General features: G+C 42.5%; 1 protein-coding gene across 4 annotated transcripts in view; it reads right to left on the bottom strand.

Annotated features, from left to right (window-relative positions):
* Positions 1–25,690, bottom strand: part of TBC1D9 (TBC1 domain family member 9) — a 93,716-nt gene that overhangs the window by 47,263 nt on the left and 20,763 nt on the right. For all 4 annotated transcript variants that reach the window (XR_006740738.1, XR_004985586.2, XM_036423669.2 and 1 more), the window contains exon 2: positions 5,350–5,460. Coding sequence is in view for 2 of the 4 variants with exons in the window: in XM_036423669.2 (XP_036279562.1) it covers positions 5,350–5,460 (111 nt within the window). In the remaining 2 variants the exon portion in view is untranslated. The remainder of the gene's footprint in view (positions 1–5,349; positions 5,461–25,690) is intronic.

The raw sequence follows: 25,690 nt of genomic DNA on the forward strand, positions 1-25,690 counted from the left end.
AAGGATTATCCAATGCTGACCGACATGGAATGTGTCTCATGTGGAAGACAACTAAATTGCCTGACATTTTCTCCAGCTACTGTAAAGGAATAGAAGAAGCAGAACCAATTAGCAATCTTTAATTAAACTCTGGGCCTGACCAGCTGCTGAGTAAAAAAGAATGTTTAATCCTAAAAACCAGCATGGTGCTGCTTAAAAAGCACTGGCTGGAAGTGGGGTAATCTGAGGACTCAATCTAAGCTCTGCACGACCTGGCTATGAGTAGCAATATGAAGTTGGGTGATTCACTTTGCTCTGTATCCTATTAAATTATGAGTGTTGAACAAGGTGGTGGCTAATGTCTTACAGTTCTGAAACGAATGACCATCTAGGCCCAGAGGGATCCTGGGATGGTAAAGAAGAGGGAAACTAAATTAATGGGCAGCCAAGTCAAGGCACTGTTCAGGGCTGTGTTATCAGTGAGGTGTTCATCAAACACCTTCATCCCATTTCCTTATCAGGCCCGTCGAAGATCAGATGTATCCAGAGGGAATTGTCAATAGCTCCTTCTGTCTTTCGGTTTGGAACTTTCTCCCCCACCTTTCCTAGAGCACCTCTTTAAACAATGTCCTTGGAATGATCTGCATTTCTACATGTCCACATTTTCACTGAGGCTGTATAACACATAACCTTCTAGTCTTTCTAATGGGGACAGCCAAATGGATTGCCTTTTACTTAGGTCCACTGACGGCCAAGGAAGGCAAAGGACTGGGCTCTCTCCTGCCTCTGAGGCATCAATTCCAAAACACCAGCTACTGGGACAAGACCTACAGTTGCGTGGCTCCCTGGTGAACCTACTACCCAGGTGCAAAATCAGTAGTCCACTGACTCTTGAGTGAGAGGCAGAGTGTATAACAGCTCAACAAAGTACGTGAAAAAGATCCCTATGGTACAGCTTCTTTTACATTATTTATGGTGAAAAGTACCATTTACTGCACAAACCACTGAGCAATTCAGTAGGTGAGAGTTGACACTCATTGTCCTATCAACCAAAGTCAATGTGGCTCCATTTGGGGTAGTAATGAAAACAAAGTGTCATTACACAGGAAGGATTTGGGCTCCTCTTCCCAATTAAAGGTCTCCAATGCCAAGGAAATGTTAAAAAAAAAAAAAAAAAAAGTCAATTTCTTCAAACAGATCTAGATATAGACTGTTAGATGACACTAAAAAGAAGCACAGGAATGCCGAAGCCGCTTTGGCTCAGTGGATAGAGTGCTGGTCTGTGGACTGAAAGGTTGAAAGGTCCCAGGTTCGATTCCGGTCAAGGGCATGTACATTGGTTGCGGGCACATCCCCGGTAGGGGGTGTGCAGGAAGCAGCTGGTCGATGTTTCTCTCTCATCGATGTTTCTGGCTTTCTATCCTTCTCCTTTCCTCTCTGAAGTAAATCAATAAAATATATATAAAAAAATAAATTAAAAAAAAAAGAAGCAGCAGCAGCAGCACAGGAAAATAATGTCTTACCAAATAACTTGCGCATGTGCCCCTCACTGCCACCCCCTTTCTCTGTGGTTCACATTGCCAAGGGCCAAGTCCTTATTCCTTTGGCAGTAAGTTAGACGAGGTCCTCCTCCTGCCTGGACCCATGGGCTCAGGTCTAAGCAGAATCACATGCCTAGGATTTAACACTAGACTACCGCTCTCCCATAGAAAGTGCTCTAGGTGAAGACAAGGATCCTAGATGCTCCTTTAACTCAACTGACACCTCTGGAAGGTTCACAGGAAGTGGCATAGAACAAGGTTTTGGAATCCTCCGTATTTTTCATCTGCAGGGCAGTGAATTAGACCCACCCACTTCTTTGCTGAAGCTTCTGTTACAACAATGATTCATGAAATTCAAGAAAACAAAGCTCCCCTGAGACTGTCGCACCACCATTAAAATTACAAACTGAGAGGTCAGCATATCAAAGAAATCTTTAAGGTACAGCTTCTGCTCTTAAAAATCTTCTCATGAAAGGGAGCCAGCAATTTGGACGGAAACAGAAATCGATAAGAAAGAACAACTAATGGGTGAATGGGTCTTTCTCAATGGTTGTCACTTCCGTGGGGTCTGCCCCGGGAAATTGTGGAGCTGTGTCTATGGGCAATCAATAGACACAGAAGCTAACCCTGTTCTATTCTGAGCTCATGCCGTTGTGACAGACAGTACTTACTGGCAAAAACCAAAGTACAACTCTCTGTGGCATACATTATGCCATCAGCATTTACTGCCCGGTAGTGCTCCTTAGCCTCGGCTTGGCAAATCATTCAGGAGTAACTCGGCTGTGGAACTCTGGCTTTTCCCCCACATGGGCATTCAGAGGGTGGGCTTCGTAGAACAGCAAAGTCAAAGAAACAGAGCGAGGAGTAGCCATGTCAGATGTCGGAGGGAAAATGGTTAGGGCTGAGGGGATAGAAGAGGAGTCACAGTCCACGTCTATGGATCTAGGAAGGCCAGGAGCTGAGAGTGCCCAGAAGAGATCAGAGGAGACCAGGCTCCAGAGGAACTCAAAGCCTCCGGGCACAAGTGGAAGGCGAGTGAGACTGTGTCAAAGTGTCCTTTCCATACCCTCCATGAGTTGACTGGTTTCGTGGCTCTGCCTGGTTTTTAATTTCCTTTATTTTTACTTCTTCATTCGCTGGCCACACTGTATATGTTAACACTGTTCTAGATGGTTTGCCAAGTAAATGTGATACTTTCCCAACCAACTAGCACAGGGCACTTCCCCTTCTACAGTAGCTACTGAGGGTTTCACTTGGTACTGAATGAACCACCTCTGCCTGGGCTATAGGGTCTGTCTGCTTTAGGGTCCCAGCTTCCCTCTGCCTGTATCCTTTATTGTCTCCCTCTCGCTCCAATCCCCATCCCTCACTCCTAGATGGTTTTCTCTATGCCCTGAACCCTGATGCCATCCCTTCATACACAAGAATGCAAAATGACTGACATTCCATTGTTCTCAGGGGGCTGTTTGCAGCTTAACCAGAGTGACTTTGAAGGGATATAAATGTAATTTCAGGTACTGTGAAATCCTCCAGGGAGCCCTCCAGCAACCTGACACCACACCCAGATAACTCCCCCTATCTATGGAGAAGGCCAGCCAAGGTTCCTGGACTTAGCTGGGAGCCCCACAATCAAATGGCACCGAATGGTACTTGTTCCCACTGGGCTGTAACTGAGTACTTGCTCTTGTTCTCAAGAGCAGAGATTGGATCTAATTATCTTTATATCTTTACTAAAGGCCCGATGCATGAAATTTGTGCAAGAGTAGGTCTTTCTTCCCCTCCCTTCTCCCCCCCTTCCCTGGAAGCCCCAGCTTCATCTGGAAGGTTGTCAGGAAGGACATCCAGTCCAATTAGCATATTACATTTTTATTATTATAGCTATCGCTATCAAGCAGAGATCAATTTATTCATTTTTATTTTTATTTATTTATAATTAAATCTTTATTGTTGAAAGTATTACATATGTCCCTGCTTTCCCCCCACTGACCCCTTCTAGCCCACTCCCACCCCCACCCGAGGCCTTCACCACCCTACTGTCTGTGCCTATAAGCAGAGATCAATTTAAAAACTGAATAAAGTCAATTAAAAGAGCTCCCAATGTCCCAACAGAAATGTTTGGAGCAACAAAATAAAGTAGTATTAGAATCTCCCGAAGAATAGAATATCCATGATTCCCTATTGATAACGATAGTTGAATAAATTAATACTCTTCACTCTTTAAGTGTGGGCTGTGCACAGTGACTTCCTTCCAAAAAGGGCAGAATGGAAGAAAAAACTAACCTGAAAAGGGGAAACCTAAAAAAAAACACTGCTTCAGTCATAAATGTGGCATGATGTGATGAAAATATCGCTGTTTCTCTGTGATTGTCTTCACCAAAATCCGTGCCCCAGCATAAGCATAGAAAAACATCAAATTCCATTGAAATAACTCTACAATATACAGTATCCTTCAAAACTGGCAGGATTATGAAAAACAAGGAAAATCTAAAAAATATCCACAGCCAAGGGGAGCTTAAAGAGATATGACAACTAAATATAAAGTAGTATACTTGATGGGCTCCTAAACAAAAAAAGATATTATATAAAAACTAAGGAAATCTAAATGAAATATGGGCTTTATTTGTCATAGTGTATTGCTATCAGTTCATTAATTGGAACAAATGTTCCAATGTCAGATGTTAATAACAGGGGAAACTATGTATGTGGGAGGGATATGGGGGTTCTCCAAACTATTTGTTGGGCTTTCTTAAAATCTAAAACTGTTCTAAAAAAATAAAATCCAAAAAATAAAAAATAAAATCAATAATTTTTTTAAATGAAGTGAAGACAAAAAAAGAAAAGAAAAAAGAAAGGGAGTGTTCAGTGTCTTTCTTTTCCTATGGCTATGTGAAAAGTCACATGCAAACCAATAACTAAAACAAGCTTGGCCACTTTGAATTGGATGTTCTTGTGAGAAATCCAATATTAGCATAATTGTTTATCGACATTTTAGGCACAGCACATTATTGCAAATTATTATCAGGAGAAATGAAGAATCCCTACTAGGATATATAAGCACTAGAGTCCTGGTGTGCAGCATTTGTGCACTGGAGGGGGAGGGAGGGGTTCCCCCTCCAGGCCTGCATCGTCTTACAGTCCGGGAGCCCTCTCTCCTTACTACTCGGTTTGCTGCTCCTTAGCACTGCCACAGAGGCAGGAGAGGCTCCCGCGACTGCTGGTGAGACCAGCTTCTGGCTGAGTGGCACTCCCCCTGTGGGAGTGCACTGACCACCAGGGGCAGCTCCTATGTTGAGTGTCTGTCCCCTGGTGGTCAGTGCGCATCATTGCGACCAGTTGTTCCACTGTTCAGTTGGTTTGCATATTAGGCTTTTGTTATATAGGATTACTACACGTGCCCCCCCCCCCCCCCCCACACACACACACACGTTCTTTCATTTCTCGGCTTCTCCTGAAGTTAGACTGAGGCCATGTGACTGGCTGTAGCTAACGGAGTGACAAAACAATGACACTTCTGGACCAAGGAAATTAAACACAGGTGTGTCTCCACCTCCTACCTGCCCCTTGTAGGTTGACCTTGGAGGCTTTGTGCCCCAGAGGGTGTCACTACAGTTGGTGGAAGACACAGGCTACAAACAAGACTTCACCAGAGTCAGAAGGAAACCTTTCTGGTGTTAAGCCATTGAGATTTGGGGGCTCATCTGCTGAAATGGTTATGGTTACCTACCCTAAAACACCAAGTGATTGCATTCCACAGATTAAAGTTCCTTCCCTCCTGACAGAACACTGCTAATGATAATGTTTCTCCGTATTTCCAAATACTGCTACTTACCACAGGCGATGGTCCAATAGACCAAGGAGTCTGGAGTCTGGTACAGGATTCGGTAGGGAGCCACCCGGGCACTGGAGTCCAACACAACATCAAGGGTGCCCACCAGGAGGCCTAAAGGCAGGAAAGAGGAAGACATGTGTAAGGGTGTCTTTGTTGCATTCCAACTCCAGGGGCATTGTGGGAATTTTAATTTGACTGTTAACATAGGTTGCATGATTACTAATGATGCCATTGGGCTGGAACTGTTGGTGCTTGAGGTTGGCAGAGTGAGGATGAAGTCCCCGCCTCCTTTGGTTGACCACCGTGGGAAATAAAAAGCACAGTGGAGAGCGCCAAGCTCAGGACCCGCCCCCTGGAAGGCTTTTCACAAAGTGCTGCTGAATCTGAACCACACGTTTTTCTGAAATTGTCACCACCAGTGTCGCCTTGAGGAGTGGTTCTGACCATAGAATTAACACCCTGACAATAATACCACTGCAAATCACTTCCTTCTGCCTGACAGTCTGGGGCCATGGAAAGAGCCTTGGATGAGTCAGTGTTCAGTAGAGCTCAGTTCCGGCTCTGACTCCATTACAACCAGTTCTGTGGTGTGGATGGGCTGTTTAGCTTCTCGCTGCTTTGACTGCCTCAGTTCTAAAGTGACCGCAGTAGCACTTGCCTTCCTGAGCCAGGGTTATTAATCAAGAAGCCTAACCAAGGTTAGCATGGGGAAGTCCTACACTTGTCCTTGGTCTTTGTCCAAGGACAGGAATCCATTTAGGTTTACTCCAAACCACAGTGACCAGTAGCTGGCCTGAACATACCAGGGAAAGCAAACTTTGCTGGAAGTGGAAGCTAATTCATTGATTTGCTCTGGACTGTATAAAGTACTTTAAAAATACAATCCTTAGAGCCTGCAGAAGTTTCCAAGATTTCCACATAATGCCACACGTATGTGCATGTCTGTTTCTCTACTGATTCATATTTGCTGCAAAGACCTCTAATTGCTTTTCAATTATCTACAGGTGGAAAAGTATATGAATAGGAAAAGCAGATGAGTGCCAGCTAAGCTGAACTCCCTACTATGTCAATTAGAAATAGCCCTAGCCGGTTTGGCGCAGTGAGTAGTGCATCAGCCTGCAGACTGAAAGGTCCTGGGTTCGATTCTGGCCAAGGGCACATGCCCAGGTTGTGGGCTTGACCCCCAGTGTGAGGCATGCATGAGGCATCCAATCAATGATTCTCTCTCATCATTGATGTTTCTATCTCTTTCTCCCTCTCCCTTCCTCTCTAAAATCAATAAAAATATATTAAGAAAAAGAAATAGCCGAAATCAGTTTGGCTCAGTGGATAGAGCGTCAGTCTGCAGAATGAAAGGTCCCAGGTTCGATTCCGGTCAAGGGCATGAACATTGGTTGAGGGCAAATCCCCGGTAGAAATAGGCCTAGTCGGTTTGGAGGCAGCTGGTCGATGTTTCTCTCTCATCGATGTTTCTAGCTCTCTATCCCTATCCCTTCCTCTCTGCAAAAAATCAATAAAGTATATTTTTAAGAAATAGAAGTGCATCACCCATGATAACTGAATGTTTGTAATCTTTCCCTCTTCCTCAGTCAAAAGAAGAAATAAAATGTCTCTAATACTGGAAATGTCACGTATATCAGTTCTAAGAAGCACAGACTTCAGTCTGGCATCAGAGAGTTGCAGTCGAGGATCAGCTTACATGCGTCAATGAGCCTCTGACAGAGTGTCCTGGGAGATAAAGAAAAACTAAGGGCAAGTGTAGCTCTCCGGGCAGAGCACTGACAGAAGCAGACTGGATTCTGTAATTCTCCACTCCTGACTCTGCCACTTCCAGCTTTCAACCCCAGCTTCCCCAAGCCTTGGTTTCTCCAGCCTTCATGTCTCACCAGGCCTCTGTACTGCCAAGGAAGGAAGACCTCTGAAAAAGTCCCAACAACCCACACATCTTTGATCACAATGAATGTCCCCAATTAAAATCCATTTCCAGAGGCTTCCGGCCAAGATGGTGGTGTAAACAGGTACTCACATCCTCCCACAACCACAACAAACTGCAGAACAACCATCATTGAGAACCGCCTAAAATGTAGCTTAACAGAAGTCCTAAAACTAAAGATATAACGAACTACGATATAACGAAGACGACACATCAAGACTGGTAGGAGGAGCAGAGATGCAGAACAGACTGGCCCCACACCCACATGTGGTGGATAAAAATCTGGAAGGATTTATCAGCTGTGGAAGATTCCCCCTGGGAAACAATGGGTTGTAGCCCCACATCAGGCCCACCAGCCCAGATTTCCATGCCAGGAGAGAAATCCCCACAACTTCTAGCTGTAAAAACCAGCGGGGGGGAGGGGGGGAAGAGAGAAGGAAGGCATGTATGGGTATGGGGGAAGGGGGCAATGGAAAGATATGTACAGATATACCTTAATAAAAAAAAAAAAGAAAAAAGAAAAAAAAGAAGCTAGGACTTGGAAAAGGAAGAAAAAGAAAAGAAAAGAAAAGAAAAGAAAAGAAAAGAAAAGAAAAGAAAAGAAAAGAAAAGAAAAGAAAAGAAAGAAATGTCTGGGAATGAGCTTTCCCGTAAGTCTCCTGCCTTCAAGCCATCCCAGGTGATGTTGCATGAATGAGAAACAAGCTATCCCATTAGGTTCTGCCCAAATTGCAGATCTCTAAACAAAGTAAGTGTTATCATCGTTTTAATTCACTTTTTTTTTAGAGTAAATTTTATGCATCCACAATAACTGAAACACACACATATAGACATTGTCTAAACTAAGCACACATAAGAAATAAAAGTGGCTTTTATGAGACTACTCCAAAAAAAAAAAAATAAATAAAATAAAAATAAAACTCATAAAGAGAGAAGGAAAAAAAAAAAAAAAACCCCAGCAAGGATTGTGGCTGAGATGGAGAGCTGCTAGAGCCCCAAGCATTCCTCTTACAGGGCCAGTGCATGGACTTACTCAGACCCACTCACTCTGAGCTCCAGCAGTGGGGCAGCAGGGACATAAGAGGAAGTACTGAGTGGTCTGGCATTAAGGTGAGGCCTGAAAGGGCAGCTTTTTCCCCAGAAAGAAGTGTTGGAAGAGGCCACTGTTCCTTTGCTGAGCCCTCCCCTCACACAGCTGGCAGGTGGCCGTCAATTCTGAGTCTCCATTAACCTGGCTAACTGCCATGGTGATTGCCTGAGACCCTGCCACACCCAACTTGCCAGCCCACCCAAGCTGTTTCCAGTGGCTTTTCTCACACACAGCCTGTCTTGGTTCACCCTTCAGACTTTTCTAAAATCTCTCAAACAAGCAGCATCTAGTCTAGGTGTATCCACCCCTTATCTTTCACTAAGAGACCTCAAGCCTGGCACTATAGGCAGCTGGCCTTGGTTCACAGATTGGCTTCTCCTGGGCACCTCTAAGCCCAGCACAAATAGCAGCCATCTACAGATCACTTTATAACTCATGCTAGATAGTCCCAGGCAGAACACACATAACTGACCTTACCATGCACTGCCCAGGAGGCCCCAAAGCCAGAGCTCCCAGTGGACAGCTTCAGGCCATATCAAAGCACCACACAACCTCCTCCACAAGTGACCCACTCAAGGGGTGGACTCACAGGCACCAGAGCCCTGCTGAAGCAAGTCCTGCTCTGTGCAGTCAATCCCTGCACAGCAGATCCTACATGGTCAGTCCTCACATTGGCCTATTACACCTCCCATTGACTGCCAACAGCCACCGAGGCTCAACTACATCAGGAGGGTATACACTACCCAAGGGGTAGAGGGAGCAGCTCGTGTGACCAGGAAGGCTGTACCTTTGGGCTCTATAGGACACCTACTACATAAGGCCACTCTACCAAGCCTGGAAGATGTAGAAATTCTAACTAATACATAGAAACAAACACAGGGAGGCAGCCAAAATGAGGAACAAAGAAACATGTCCCAAATGAAAGAATGGAACAAAACTCCAGAAAAAGAACTAAACAAAAGGGAAACAAGCAATCTACCTGAGGCAGAGTCCAAAACACTGATTACAAGGATGCTCAATGAACTCAGGGGAAGAGTAGATGAACTTAGTGAGAACGTCAACAAAGAGATAGGAAACAAAAATAGAAATAGAAAACATAAAAAAGAACCAGTCAGAAATAAATACTATAACTGACCTAGAAAGAACTCTCTAAAAGTTCATTTGGAACAATAAAAGACCCCGAATAGCCACAGCAATCCTGAGAAAGAAGAGTAAAGTAGGAGGGATCTCAATACCAGACTTCAAACTATATTACAAAGCCACTGTTCTCAAAACAGCCTGGTACTGGCACAAGAATAGACATATAGATAAATGGAATCGAATTGAGAACCCAGATATCAACCCAAATCACTATGTTCAATTAATATTTGACAAGGAAGCACGAATATACAATGGAGTCAAGACAGTCTCTTCAATAAATGGTGTTGGGAAAATTGGACAGATACATGCAAAAGAATGAAACTAGATCACCAACTTACACCATACACAAAAATAAACTCAAAATGGATATAGGACTTAAACATAAGACGGGAAACCATAAAAATACTAGAAGCATCCACAGGCAGCAAAATCTCAGACATATGCCTAAAGAACTTCTTCACTGATACTGCCCCTAGGGCAATAGAAGCTAAAGAGAAAATAAACAAATGGGACTACATCAAAATAAAAAGCTTTTTTACAGCAAAAGAAACCATCAACAAAACAACAAGAAAGCCCACTGTGTTGGAGAACATATTTGCAAATGTTACCACTGATAAAGGTTTAATCTCCAACATCTATAGACAGCTTATACAACTAAATAAAAGGAAGATGAATGATCCAATTAAAAAATGGGCAATGGGCCTAAATAGAATATTCTCAAAAGAAGACAGAAGGAAGGCCAAAAGGCACATGAAAACATGCTCAAAGTCACTAATTATCCGAGAGATGCAAATCAAAACGACAATGCGGTACCATCTCACACATGTCAGAATGGCCAACATCAACAAATCAACAGACAAGTGTTGGCGAGGTTGCAGAGAAAAAGGAACCCTCGTGCACTGCTGGTGGGAATGCAGACTGGTGCAACCACTGTGGAGAACAGTGTGGAGTTTCCTCAAAAAACTGAAAATGGAAATCCCATTTGACCCAGTAATCCCACTCCTAGGAATATATCCCAAGAAACTAGAAACACCAATCAGAAAAGATATACACACCCCTATGTTCATAGCAGCACAATCTACAATAGCTAGAATTTGGAAACAGCCATGTGCCTGTCAGCAGATGAATGGATCAAAAAACTATGGTACATCTACACAATGGAATACTATGTTGCCATAAAAAAAAAAAAAGGGATTCTCATCATTTGCAGCAACCTGGATGGAATTGGAGAACATCATGCTGAGTGAAATAAGCCACTCAATGAAAGAGAAACACCACATGACCTCACTCATTTATGAATAATAAAGAACATTATAAACTGATGAACCAAAAGATAGATATAGAGACAGTAAAACAACAAGCAGACTGTCAAATTACAGTGGGGAGGGGAGAGAGATCTGGGGGAGATAACAGATCAACCGAAGGACTTGTATACATGCAAATAAGTACAACCAATGGACACAAAACTCTAGGGAGGTAGGGTATGTATGGGAGGGGTGGGGGCAATGTTAAAATATTTACACAGATAATAATTTAATTAAAAAATGTAAAAGAAAAAAAATACTATAATAACTGAAGTGAAGAATACATTACAGGGACCTGGCCAACGCAGCTCAGTGGTTGAATGTCAACCTATGAACCAGGAGGTCACTGTTCAATTCCTGGTCAGAGCACATGCCCAGGTTGTGGGCTTGATCCCCAGTAGGGGGCGTGCAGGAGGTAGCTGATCAATGATTCTCTCTCATCATTGATGTTTCTCTCTCTCTCTCTTTCTCTCTCTCTCTTTTCTTCTCTGAAATCAATACAAATATATATTTTTTAATTTAACATTTAAAAAAAAGAAGTTAGACAGCTAATTGCATTAGACGCACATACAAGTAGCACATTTTTGTGAAAATTATTTGAAAACTGGATAGCCGAACAAAAGTAATACTGCGAACTGAGGTAGCAGCTGGCCAATCAAATCAATAAACACACTCTTCCCCATTAACCCAGATGTTCCCTTTCACTTTGCCGCTGACCAGTCTTCCCCTCCATTTGGAATGTTGTGCATGCCCATCAGCTCTCACTTCCCACGGCCTCAGATGACAAATTCCCTCCAAGTCCTGCTTCTGTAGCAGCCATTGCATTTCTTTAAAATCATTTGCACATTTTGCCTTTTTCCATTTCTTCTCCTTTTTCCAGACTACGAGCTCCTTGATGGCAGAGTTGAATTAATTCGTTCAGAATCCCAAGCCCTGCACTTTGCTTGGAGCACAGTAAGTTCTGAACATATGTTTGATGAATGGAGAAGTTAGCTATTTTTTTCAATTATAGTTGAAAGTCAATATTTATTAATTTAGATGGTTAGACATATAATTTGCGAAGTCCCCACGGTACGTCCAGTACCCACCTGGGACTGTATATTGTTATTACAATATTATTGACATTTTTCCCTATGCTGTACTTTAAATCCCCGGGAATATCTGTAACTACCAATTTGTAGAAGTTAGGGTTTTGTTTTGTTTTAAATATATTACAGAGAGGAGAGAGATAGAAACATCAATGATGAGAGCGAACCATTGACTGGCTGCCTCTTGCCCCCTACTGGGGATCAAGCCCACAACTCTAACATGTGCCCCTGACTGGAATCGAACCTGGGACCCTACAGTCCCAGGCCAATGCTCTATCCACTGAGCCAAACCATCTCGGGCAAAGTTAGGTATTTTTTTGAAAACCAAAATAGTAAGTTATCGCCATGCTAGCTACCCTTTAGGCACATAAGAAGTCAAGACTTTGGGAAAGAGAAAATACTCCCCCAAGTCCTCTGTATGTACACACCAGACTATGAGTAATCTGGTTGAGAGAATCCTAAAAAAAGCAGCAAACAGGATTTTCTTAGCAGTGTATTACTCAGACCTCTGAAACGGCTGTCAAAATACTGAACCATTCGTCATTTCCCACACAAAGTGTTGTTTCAGCAGCTGTTCTAGTCAATTGTTTCGGGTGTTAAACAGCCTTTGATCCTCGGAGATAGACTAATTCAATTTATGGCCCCCAAAAGGACTTTTCTTTGCATCTGCCTATTACATTAGTTCGAGGGCATTTTGCAACATAGAAGTGCTGTTTTCAAGATTCAGAAAACACTCAGCAAAAGCGGCCCAGTCTGGCTGTGGTCCTGTCTCCACTCCTGGGCACCACTTCCCCGGGGAGGCAGGGCTATGTCAGGAGAGAGAGTGCTTGACACATAGGAATGTGCCAGGACAAAGACCAATTCATCGAATGATGATCCTGGAATAATTTAATGTGAAGAGGACAGAACCCTAAAGACCTCTTGACCTCCCTGTTCCCTCAGCCTTGTATCCAGTGGGAGATGAGGAGTCCAGATCTACAAAGACCAAGCCAGGGTGGTCCGGGGAGTGGGCTTGGCCTGGAAACAATAATAGTACCCACTCTGAGACGGCCAGGTGTATGTCAAGCACGATTGTTTAATGAAATAAACAAGAGAAAAGAATAGGAAATTACAAAATACATTTACCACCACTGTGACTTTAACACTTGGCCTTATGTCCTTCAGATCTGTTTTCGGGATTGTTGGTTTTTTTTTTAAGAGAAAAAACAACAACACATAGCAAAGGTCCCCTTGTGCCTCCTCCGTCCCATTTCCCTCTCTCTATTCACCTTTCTCAAGTTGCTCTGTATCCTTCCCATCTGGGACCTTCTCCTTCTATTGGCTTGTGTGTGTGTGTGTGTTCATAAATATAGGTTATCTAGATACTACGCATTTTAAAATTTACATTAATGATAAAGAGTAGATATGGTTCTGCAACCTATTTTTATTACCCAGTAACAAGTTTGCAAAATTTACCCAGGCTGTGCTTGTAAATCTGATCTATTCATTTTAAATGTTGTGTAATAGCTCACTGTACCATAACATCCATTTTTCTAATAAAGGACTTCTGCGTTTATCTCCAATTTTTTTCTTTGAACCTGGTCCTTAAGTGAGTGAACACTTTAGAGTGGAATGGGTGGGTCGGAGGGTAGGTGCATTTTTAAACCTCAGTAGATATGACATAATTACTCTTCAAAGTGACTACCAGTTTACATTGATGCCAGGTAAGTGAGGGCACAGCTGTTCTTCAGAGTCTCCAACACTTAGTAGCACCCCATTTCTTTATTTCTGCCAATCTTAAGGGTGGGAATTTTTATCTACTTGTTGTTTAGATTTGCATTTCTCTGATTATCCATGCATTTGAGTTTCTATTTCCTGTTCACTAACCCATCCAGTGTCCTAAGCTGTGAGTTGTCTTTCCTATTGTCTTGTGGAAATGTCCTTTCTTTTTTCTCTCTGGCAAATGTCTGTTTCCCTCAATATCCAGGTCAAGATCACATATGAGCTCCCTGAGGGCAGACAGGGCTTTTTTTTCTTCTTCTTGAAATTCCTGAAGCCTATTCTCAGATCCAGCACATTATGTTGAATATTCACAACATGAGCCACAAAGCTTCCAACGTGATCGACATTGGGAGAAACCAAGAATTATTACGTATTCAGAGCTCACGTATTCATCTTTATACCACATTACACAATATATTAAGTTCTAGGTAACTGGCCTTAAATAATTAAAATTGTCTACGAACTTACAATGAAGTGACCAAGATATGAGAAAAAGGCTGGAAAACTCCATCTTAGAAACTCTGACCAAACTCACATCTCACACTCCGCACTGTGGGAAATCAACTTCTCTCATTTCTGAAGTAACTTGTCACTTTTTAATGAATTCTGAGATTTACATTAAGTTGGATCAAACGCAGAGATGTTTAGGGAAAACCCAAGTCTTTCTATTCTACTTTTTGGAAGCAGTCCAGCAATTAACAGTTGTCCATAAACAAGAAAATCCAAAAGATGCAATGAACCCATTTAAATTCTTTCACCCCACACACAGATCGGTAAACACCAGTTTGCACATTATATAGGCCCAGGCCCAGGTGAGAGACCAGGGAAGCTGTCCTGTGTGCACCACCGTGAAGGGGAACGCGGGCAATGTCAGGCGAGGGTCAGCTCCATCCTTATGAAGGCACCTGAGTCCTAGTGATGAAAATGGTGATGGGGAGGGGAGGAGGATCTGAGGGAGATAATAGATCAACCGAAGGACTTGTACACATGCATATAAGTACAACCAATGGACATAAAACTATGGGGAGGGAGGGGATATGGGGGAGGGAGGGAGGGGGGCAAAAAAAATCATTAAAATATGAAAAAAAAAAAAAATTAATTAATTAATAAAAAAAAATTAAAAAAAAAAAGAAAAAAAAAGAAAAAGAAAAAGAAAATGGTGATGAACCATGTGAGGGTACACACAAGCTGCGGCAGGTGCTGGCTGCTCTATGTGTAAGGAGTAAAAAGTGAGGACATGGAGGCTTGTTGGGAGAGGTTCTGGGACTGGAGATGGGGGCTATGCGTTTTCCTCAGTTTCTCAGTCAGAGTGTATCAGGCATTTTCCAGTATGGGCACTACTGGTTACTCTGAGACCAATCCCACAAGGGGACTCCACCTTCAGTGCAGAACAGACTGGAGTTTTTTTTTTTGTTTTTCTTAAGGATTGCCTAGTCTCTATCCCCTCTAACATATTTCTGTAAAAATCTCAACTGTTATTCAAACCACCATTGTTGGTCTGAACAGATCATCCAGAATACTTCCTCTCCACTCGAATGCTTTCATGACACCCCTCCAGGAAGAAGTAGATCATGGCTGCCTTGAAAAAGGAGAAGTTTCTCTCTCTCTCTCTCTCTCTCTCTCTCTCTCTCTCTCTCTCTCTCTCTCACACACACACACACACACACACACACACATACACACACACACACACACACACACACACACACTTCTCTCTCTCTGTGGAAAGGTGAATGAATGAGAAGTCTAATGGAAAAAAATAATAATAATTGCTGGCTAGAATCCATTTATGTTTGCTTGTTTTTTAGTTTCCAATCTGTGGCAGACATACTTTTGTAAAATCAGGTACATATGAAACACATTTACAGGCCATAACCAGGTGGCTCAGCTGGTTGGAGCGTTGTCCCACATAGCAAAAGGCAGTGGGTTGGATCCCCAATCAGAGTGCATAGACAAGGCAACTGACTATTCTCTTCCTCTCTCCCTCTCTAAAAATCAATAAAACATATGCTCGGGTGCAGATTTAAAAGTATATATTTATTTCATACGGACAGTATGAAATAAATATATATTAGGGTCACATGTATAGTTTTAAAGAGAACACTCAATTCCATAATAAGACTTCTAATTTGGGAAGTGAAAAAAATTATTTTCCCAGTACAAATTAAAATAATATGCAACAAAATCAGTTCTCACTTGAAAGCAAGAAGACAAAAACAGGGGCGGCATGAGGTTTTCATTGTCTATCCCAAGGGGCACTGGTGTAAATTGTAGAGAATGTGGACAAGGGCAGTGGGTTAGCAAGAGGGGGCAGGTTCAAGGGCGCTGGAGGAGGTGGAGGCAGAATGACAGCTCAGGGAGGCGGAGCTCTCCTTCTGTAGCATTACAAACCACTTGATCACAGGGTCTTTGACATTCATGTTTCTTCTATAAATTCCAGAAAGTCAGGGCTCAAAAGGAGAGAAAGAAGCCAGGGCATTCCTGTTTTCTATCCCAAAAGATAAAGCTCAGGCTGGGTTATCACTAAGCAAACAGAAGTCTGAAATCTGAGGGGAAGGTTGTCTGCCAGGCCTTTGCCATGCAGCCGAATCATTAGTATGTTCTGCTCAAATCTCCCAGGCACCCGAGAAGGGCCGGGCCAGGATCTGCTCCATTTCACCTCTCGGCCAGCCTCTTAAAGTCACAGGCACCTCCTTCTGCTATAAGGGAGGGCAGCTGGAATTTATCCTCCCTCCCTCCCTCCCTCCCTCCCTCCCTCCCTTCTGCAAAAAGGGAGGGCAGCTGGAGTTGATCCATCCTTCCTTCCTTCCTTCCTTCCTTCCTCCCTTCCTTCCTTCCTTCCTTCCTTCCTTCCTTCCTTCCTTCCTTCCTTCCTTCCTTGTGGTGTCTGAGAAGGAGTCATTAAACTATTTTCTTCCCACCTTACTTTAGAGCCCCGTTTGGACCAGCTTCACCATTTGCAGGGCCCTGTGCAAAATGAAAATGCAGGTCCTCCTGCTCAAAAATTCTTCAGCATTTCAGAGAGCCACAGAACATTAAACCAAGCCCAAGGCCTTCCAGGTGCAGGTCCCTGTGTAACAGGACAGGCCGCACACCCAGCAGGCTGACCTTGACCCCAGTGGTGCCAAGGGGACTTCATCCCCACAAACCAGCTAATTTTTCTCAAACCTTTGTCAGGGGATTCAAGTCTGCTCTGAAACTGGCCGATGAGGACAATGGAATGCGTTTATTTAAAAAAAACAACAAAAAACAAACAAACACTCCAAGCACCTGTGTGATCCAACTCCTCCAACAAGTCCTCCTCAGGAAGAGGAATGTATTTTTGTTACATCCACTGCTGCTGTTGATGCAATAAGAAGGTGTATGGATCAGATCTTGTCTGTACAGCCGGAAACTGGCAGCCAGGGCGGGCCACGGTCTGCCTGGACAGCAAGGATGGAGGAGCCCTTCCGCGCTGGTGGGGCAGTGAAGCCCACCACATTGCCGCAGGGAAACCTGGATGTCCTCGGGCCCCTTCTGTCAGAATTTACAGGGGCCACTCATTGCCCACAGCTGGCTGCCAGCCCTTCTAATTCACGGAACCTTCTCCACAATGAAATAATATTGTGAAATAGAATAATTAAGAACTCCAAATGACATTTAGGAAGGATCTGGAAAGTTTAAGTAAATTATAGGACATCTCTATAATGATACTTAAGACATTTAAAATCATGTCCCCAAATAACTGTTTAATGACATGGCAAAATATACCATGTAGGTTATGTGTGTGTGTGGGGGGGGGAAACAAAAAACTATAGTTTTTGTTTTATATGATCCCAATCTGTCAAAATATAAGTATAATATATATATTATAACCTATGTATTATTTTTAAAGATTAAGAAAATTAACATAACCACAACTGGTGTATCCCAAAATCCAAAATATTAATTTTACTTTCTTCCGTGGTTTCAAAATTTTTTCAAATGAACATTCAATACCTTTATGATGTAAACAAATGTTTTTTCCTTGTTTTCTCAATTACTTCCACTCCTCTATTTTGGGCTTTCTTTACTCAGAGAGAGATCATGCCATCCAGTAAACAGACGGCTACTGTGTGTGTACAATAAAGCTGCTACTTCACTTCAGATGACCACAGGTTAGTAATCTGCTGGACACAACATGCCAGCGAGGAGGCAGTATCTAAAGAACTGTTATCCTCAAAAACACACCTCAATGGAGAGGGACCGGCCTTTGCCTTTTAGACATTTTTTTTTTAAGTTCATTTTTTCCCTCTGGTATATGAAGTGCATCAATGCTACAAATTCATACATAAAAATGTATGAATACGATACCTATTCATATTCTCAGTCCTATAGTGCTAACCCAGGTATGGGAACAGGGTGCTAAACAACCAGATCAACTTGAGTCAGGAAGTTGATAGTCCCCAAATAAACAGGACAAATCTGAAATGAATGAAGTTAGTTTCACTACATCCATCACCGAGGTTTGCTCCTTTCATCGTGAATATCCATTACTTTCACCCCAGGTGCTGCTGTTGGATATACTAGTGTACGCAAGGCTCTCTGTGCTTACATCTATGTAAGAAATGTCTGCAGGGACATACATGTTGTTGTTCTTAAGGGTTAGCTCTGGGGAAGGACCTCTATATGGGAGATACCCATAGGGAAGAGATCAGAGACTCTTTTGACTATTAGAACTGTATTTTATTTATTTATTTATTTTTATTTTTAATCAATCTTTATTATTCATATTATTACAAAGATTCCTCATTTCTTCCCTCTTCCACCAGGTTCCCACCTCACCCTCCGCCCCCTCTCCACCCCCCATTGTCCTTATCCATAGGTGCACAGTTTATGTTCAGTCTCTTCCTCTCTCCCTTTCCCCGAGAACAGTCAGTCCACTCCCCTCCCATATCACCGACTCTACTACAATGAACTGCTATTATTGTTCATCAGGTTTTTCAATCTCTTTTTGTTGTTGTTGTTTTTTGTTTTTTGTTTTTAATTAATAAACTTTTACGGTAGAACTGTATTTTTAAAAGTTATTGTTATGCTGTTGGAACTGTATTTTATAAAACTTTATGCTCTTATAATTATTTATAACAGGTATGTATTATAAAGTAATAATAAAAAATAAAGGCATAACAGATCACAATAAAAATCCTGATATAAGATTTTATAGAAAAGCCCTAACTGGTTTGGCTCAGTGGATAGAGCGTCGGCCTTCAGACTGAAGGATCCCAGGTTCGATTCTGGTCAAGGGCATGTACCTTGGTTGCGGGCACATCCCTAGAAGGAGGAATGCAGGAGGCAGCTAATTGATGTTTCTCTCTTATCAATGTTTCTAACTCTCTATTCCTTGCCCTTCTTCTCTGTAAAAAATCAATAAAATATATTTTTTAAAAAGATTTTATAGAAGATGAAACTACAGAGCAAATTAGTTCTCATTATTCTGTAATGGGTACTATACCCTATACCTTAAGAACTGGTCACCCTTAGCATGCTGTGTTTGGGGGTGGCGAGGAGGAACGTCATACTGTACAAAATAAGGCTGCCTTTCACCAGGGCCTATCATCAGAGCAAACACACAGGGCTCACCTGTGGCCAGTGTGAAGACTGAGGCAGGTCCCACACCCTCTCAAGGGAATCGGAGCTGAGAAATGCTATGAGAAAAGCCAAGAAGCTAGAGAAGCAGGTGCTGAAAGGATTCCACGAAAAAGGATGTAGCAAGCGAGCCAGATTATGTGGAAGCAGCAACACCAAGGCAAAGAATAAAGCAGAGGGTGAGAAAGCCAGTCATGAGCAAGAAGAGATGAGGGCAGAAATCTGGAGGGAGGGTGGACAAGCCACCACATGATCCTCGGGACCTGAGAGGGGAGGAGAGGAGCCACTTCCCTGGGCTGTCTTGCTTTGCAGCCTAGTGCTGATTCCTATGGATCTTGGGCACAGTACCAGGTGCTTGAGGTAACTCAAGTCTCCATTCCTTGCAACCAAAAGCACCCAGTTAGCATCCTAACTAACCCCCTTTCACTGCATCTAAGAGGGACTCTGAGCCAACACCTTCTTCTGTAGGACATGGAGAAGTGTTATATAACAAAGCATCAAGGCATTAACAACAATTTAATAGTATGCTTTCTATTGCATCTGAATATTCCAGAATAGATATGGTGACTACAGTACTGTAATTAAAATCATCATGCTATTTACAGGGGAGAGATGCAGTGGCAGCCAGGCTGGCTGACTAGGAGTCCTATCTGACCTTATACCACTTTGAGAGCTTGAAGCTCCCCTTGCGTTCTCTCTTCAGAAGAATTACAGTTCTGGGTCAGCCCTAAGTCACCGGGATCAGAGGAAGGGGTATTTCACAGAGACATTTCAGTTTGTAATAGGTCACCAAAGGTCCAGATGAAGACTTTGAGGAGAAAACTGAGCTGGGAGGTCCTGAAAATAAAGAGAACTCAAGGCACCAACCAATCGGGGAAACCAAACAAGAAGCCAAAGATGGTCTGATTGCAAAATGAGGTGCACAGTGGCAGGTAAGGCCCTTATGCCCTTATTTTGTCAAGTCGTCTGTGATACCATTATGGTTCTAATATATGTAAATAACCTGCACATGTAGGCGAGTCCCTTATGGAATACATTAGATCCAACTGAGATTTCCTAAGAAATAGTTCAGCTTGGCTGGTGTGGCTCAGTGGTTGAGCATTAATCTATGAACCAGGGGATCAGAATTCGATTCTAGGTCAGGGCACATGCCCAAGTTGCGGAGGCGTGCAGGAGACAGCCAATCAATGATTCTCTCTCATCACTGATGTTTCTAGCTCTCCTTTCCTCTCTGAAATCAATAAAATATGTTTGTTTTTAAAAAAAAAGAAATAGTTCAGGGATGGCCTAGAAATAGCTTGTAAACTATCCTGGAAAATATCAATGATGGGTGGGGGGAAAGGGTCACTGGCAATAAAAATAGCAGTTCACTGGGCTAGAGGCCATTTCTTGGCAAAGAGACTTAAAATCATCTCCAAGAAATGTTCTTTTTTTCATGCTAAGAACGATGCTGTGCACAACAGACACAAAACAACTCTGACAGCAGCAACGTTACTGATTCAGACCCTCAATTAGAGACTCATGAACAAAGATAAAATATGGGGCAAATTATTATTGTGCTATTGTTTTAACAAATGGAAGCCATTAAAATAATGAAGGTCTTACTGTAATTCTTGCACCTTGAATTACATCTTTTATACCTCACGCCTTAACCTCTAAGGAGAATAACATGTACAAGTACATGTATACACACACAAGGGCATAGATCCGTATAAAACACACCATGCTCATTTACACTGAGAGAACGGGAGTGGAAGCTCTAAAAAAACCCACAAACCTCACATTATAATTTCTTTCTTTGAATTTAATGAACACAATGCTGAAGCAACAACAAATAGATTACACCAAAATAAATCTTTAAACTTTTTAAAAAGATAATCACAGGCAAGAATTCCCTTTATGCCAATGTTTCTTGACCAATATTCCCTTTGAATAAACATCGAAGTTTCGCTCTCTCCCTCAGATTCTGCCAGGTCACCCAAACAATGCATGTTCTCTGGCTCCAGAAAACAGACAGTTGCCCCAACTTTCCTTTCTGTAAGTCGTATTAAGGATGGGGGAGAGGTGAAGAAAAAAGAGGTGTTAATTTTCCAGTAACAAATGAACAATATTTAAGATGCCTCTTCAAACCTCTCAGGCCATCCTGTTCCGCAGCTACTACATGAAGGACCTGAGAGAGACAATGGTTCTTCCTTCATGGCTATTTCACCCTCCTTATCGGCTTACACAGGATTCCCCTTTTCCCGTCGTGATAATGTCTCATTAACAGCTATCAAATCAATTTCCCCACAGCATGTCAGCTGTCACAGAAGATGCTGGGCACAGAGGTGGAGGCAGCTACAGGCTTCAGCAGCGCCGGGCACCTCATCTGGCACCTGCCGCTCCAGAGCCAGGGAACTGGGAATCTTATAGGACGTGGATCAGGAAAACAGATCCTTCCCGCAGCTCAGCAGGGCGTGACGGGGAGGCAATTGAGAAGTGTGTGCTGCAGACACTCAGGGTTTCCACTGGGTCCACACCGTGAAGTCCAGGAGAGACCAGAAAGCAGGGCTCCGGAGGTTCCCAGGGGCCCAACCTTCTTCTCTGCATCTATTAGGCCACCACTTCCCAGGAGAGGCCCTCATGTGTGGCTGCACACAGACACCTCAGCCCTGGGGGCAGCTGGCTGAGCGGGGCCTTACCCCGTGGGCCTTGCAAATGCTACCATTTTCAAAGTGTGCTGACATGAAAATGGGTGGAAAGCTCTGCATCAGACTAAACCCATGGTCGGCAAACTGTGGCTAGCGAGCAACATGCAGCTCTTTGGCCCGTTGAGTGTGGCTCTTCCACAAAATACGGCCTGGGTGAGCCTATTTTGAAGAAGTGGCGTTAGAATGAGTTTAAGTTTAAAAAATTTGGCTCTCAAAAGAAATTTCAATCGTGGTACTGTTGATATTTGGCTCTGTTGACTAATGAGTTTGCCGACCACTGGACTAAACTAAGCACAAAATGCTTTTCAAATAATAGCACATTACAAAGTTTCTATACATTTCACGTCAATGCAGACTCACATTATTGAGTTGACAGTATGCTGTTTTCCCAAGTGAGATATATACTTTACTTTATGTACGTGAAATATCGATATTTTTTTCTTACAAGAAAATAATACAACTGACCGGTACCGGTTTGGCTCAGTGGATAGAGCGTCGGCCTGCGGACTGAAAGGTCCCGGGTTCAATTCCGGTCAAGGGCATGTACCTTGGTTGCAGGCGCATCCCGAGTAGGGGGTGTGCAGAAGGCAGCTGATCGAGGATTCTCTCTCATCGATGTTTCTAACTCTCTATTCCTCTCTCTTTCTCTCTGTGAAAAATCAATAAAATATATTTAAAAAAAATAATACAACTGAATATGTGCATCAGGAGGTGACGCGTGTGACATGTGCCAAACCTTTACTTGTCTGAGCTGGTTCTCAGAAAATTTTCATTAAGATTGCAAAACCCCTCTTTGTAAAAGATTGAGAGTTTCTGATGCTTATTCCTCACTCCCCTGAAAGGACCCCAAGGAAAAGTGGGTCGGGGCTGCCCCATATAAACTATGCCCAGGGCCTCAGGCCCACTGACCCTGCCCAGATAGTCCAATGAATAAACAACCACAAAGGCCAAACACTTTCACAATGAGCCCAGTAATTAGGGGATTAACAACATGCATATTTCAAATATTTCCAAAACAAATCATCAGGGAAACCCCTAGAAAAACTAACCTTTAACTTAAATCCAGGCGAGTACCCAGCAAGACAAGGCAACCATTTACCGTAATTTTCGGACCATAAGATGCACTTTTTTTCCCCCAGAAGTGGGGGGAAAAAGTCCCTGCGTCTTATGGTCCAAATATAGCCTACACATATACTTTAAAAAAAAAGTTTTTTTACTTGCCCGGCTCTGTGTGGTCTCTGTGTGCTTGCCCGGCTCTAAAATGGTTCTAAATGCTGCTGTTTACTTTACAGGGTTGATTACATGTGTTTATGACTGTGATGTTGGGTTTTAATGCACATAAAATATTTTAGGACAATATTTGTTTCAGAATCTTTTTTTCTTCATTTCCCTTCTCTAAAAACTGGTGCGTCTTATGATCCGGTGCGTCTTATGGTCCGAAAAATACAGTAGATGTTGCCATTGGTCTGGTGGAAAATAGGAACATTTCTAACATGGCAGGGCCCACTGAGGGCTGTGCAAAGTCGTCAAAAGGCGGTTGGTTCAAGTCCCCCTTCCTCACTGAGAAGCTGTGTGACTTTAGACACCCAACTCAGGTACAGAGCTCACATTTCCATTTGTTCCACTGGAAGCCTTGTTCATACTGGATTAGAGAAATGAAAAGCAATGCACCATCCATGCCAGCCATACATATGCTATTCCAACTTAATCCTCATACCATCCTATGACATATATACTAGTCCCCTTGTTGGATGGACGAGGACACTGGGGTTCAGAGAAGAGACATAACTGGCCCAGTGGGCACATGGCTACATGTCAGCATTGGACCTAGGGCAGCAGGACACCGACGTTGTGGTACTTTGATTACACTGGCTTCTAGAACCATACCTTTAAAAAAAATATGTATTTTTTATTGATTTCAGAAAGGAAGGAAGAGGGAGAGATAGAAACTGTTCTATTAGAGCGACCACCATAGATGCCATGACTAAAAAAGGTGTTTGGTCATTTGAGAAGTTCCATGGACCACTAATAATTTTTCAATTAATTCATTCATTTCCCATCAACAGGGGGGGAAAAAGGCTCAGAAATATGGAAGGAACAGTGTATACTGAGCCCAAGTGTGGTTGTTGAAATCCTTTTTGTTATCCTTTCCATCTGGTTCTACAAACAGATAAGGGAGTCACTATTATAAGAAAGCCAAGACCCTAAGTATCTTTTATTCAGTCTGAACTTATGCCAGAGGTCTAACTATGCCCCAAACAGGTCTTTCATTCATTCATCCATCCAGCAAACATTTGCACAGTGACTGCCCATATATCTGGTGTCCAGCAGTGAAATGTTATGTTGATCTTAAGAAACCTTTGTTTTAGTGGGGAATCACTTGCCTGGAAAAATAACATATGAGAGATAACAGTATGATTCAGGCCTAATAACAATTCTTAAAATATGATATCATTTTAAACCTTTCATTCTTCAACTATTATTAAAACAAACCATTATTTTCTGCTCCCTGCTGCTATTCACTTAAATTTATTTTGAAAAGACTCTCAGAACCACTTGTCTGAAATGTCATTCGCCCCTTCCTGGGTGTGCCTCCCATCCTCCTCTCTTCTTTCTTTCTCAGAACATTGGATTCTGCCTGAAACTCTCCTCCCTGGTCACTGAATTATGGCTAATTATTCTTGGAAGCTCTCTCTCAGCATCTCTCATTCCCTCTCTTGCCTCTTGCCCCCTTTCCTCCCTCTTCTTAATTTCTTTCAAACTCCTTTCAGGTAGGTGAGCTTTCATTTTTTTTCTTAGACTATCAAATTACACTATATGATGGAAATCACAGTACCTACTCATTAGAGTCCTTTTAAATGAGAAAGACCGAACTGTGTCTGAGTGATTATGGTATCTTGAGTTATAAACTCTAATAACTCGTAGTAATTACCCCTCATATGCTATACACTTGCAGCTTCTCTTCTCAAGACCCTGAGTGACTCAGTAAGAAGGATGTCCATAGACCACAACTTCATCATTAAGGCCTTCCTTGAAGGGTTTAATGTGAGAGGCATCACTAACAGACCTGGCTTCAAACTAACTAATTTACATAATTACTTCCCAGTCTAGGACAGCTTCCTTCCAATCTGGACAAGCTCTTAGAATTACCAAAGTGAGAAAATATTAACACAGGCTCCATAAGCAATCCAACAAGATATAATTCTGGTAAACATATACACACCCAATACAGGAGCACCCAAATACATAAAAAAAACTTCTGGAGGCTATCAAGGAAGAGATTGACAGCAATACAGTCATAGTAGAGGATTTTAACACCCCACTAACACAACTGGACAAATCCTCTAAACAAAAAAAAAAATCAGCAAAGAAACATCAATCCTAAACGACTCACTATATCAGACGGAATTAATTGATATCTTCAGAACATTTCACCCCAAAGCCACAGAATATACATTCTTCTCAAGTGCACATGGATCATTTTCAAAGATAGATCATATATCAGGATGCAGGCAAAGTCTCTTCAAATTCAAGAAGATAGAAATCATATCAAGCATCTTCTCTCATCACAATGGCATAAAACTAGAAATCAACTACAATAAAAATTAAAAAAAACACAAGGAGGGTAAATAGCATGCTGTTAAACAATGACTGGGTTGCCAGAGAAATCAAAGAAGAAATAAAAAGCATCATGGCAACAAACAACAATGAAAATACAACAATCCAAAATC

The sequence above is a fragment of the Pipistrellus kuhlii genome, unplaced genomic scaffold (assembly GCF_014108245.1).
Source record: "Pipistrellus kuhlii isolate mPipKuh1 unplaced genomic scaffold, mPipKuh1.p scaffold_m20_p_8, whole genome shotgun sequence".
Taxonomy (NCBI): Eukaryota; Metazoa; Chordata; class Mammalia; order Chiroptera; family Vespertilionidae; genus Pipistrellus; species Pipistrellus kuhlii.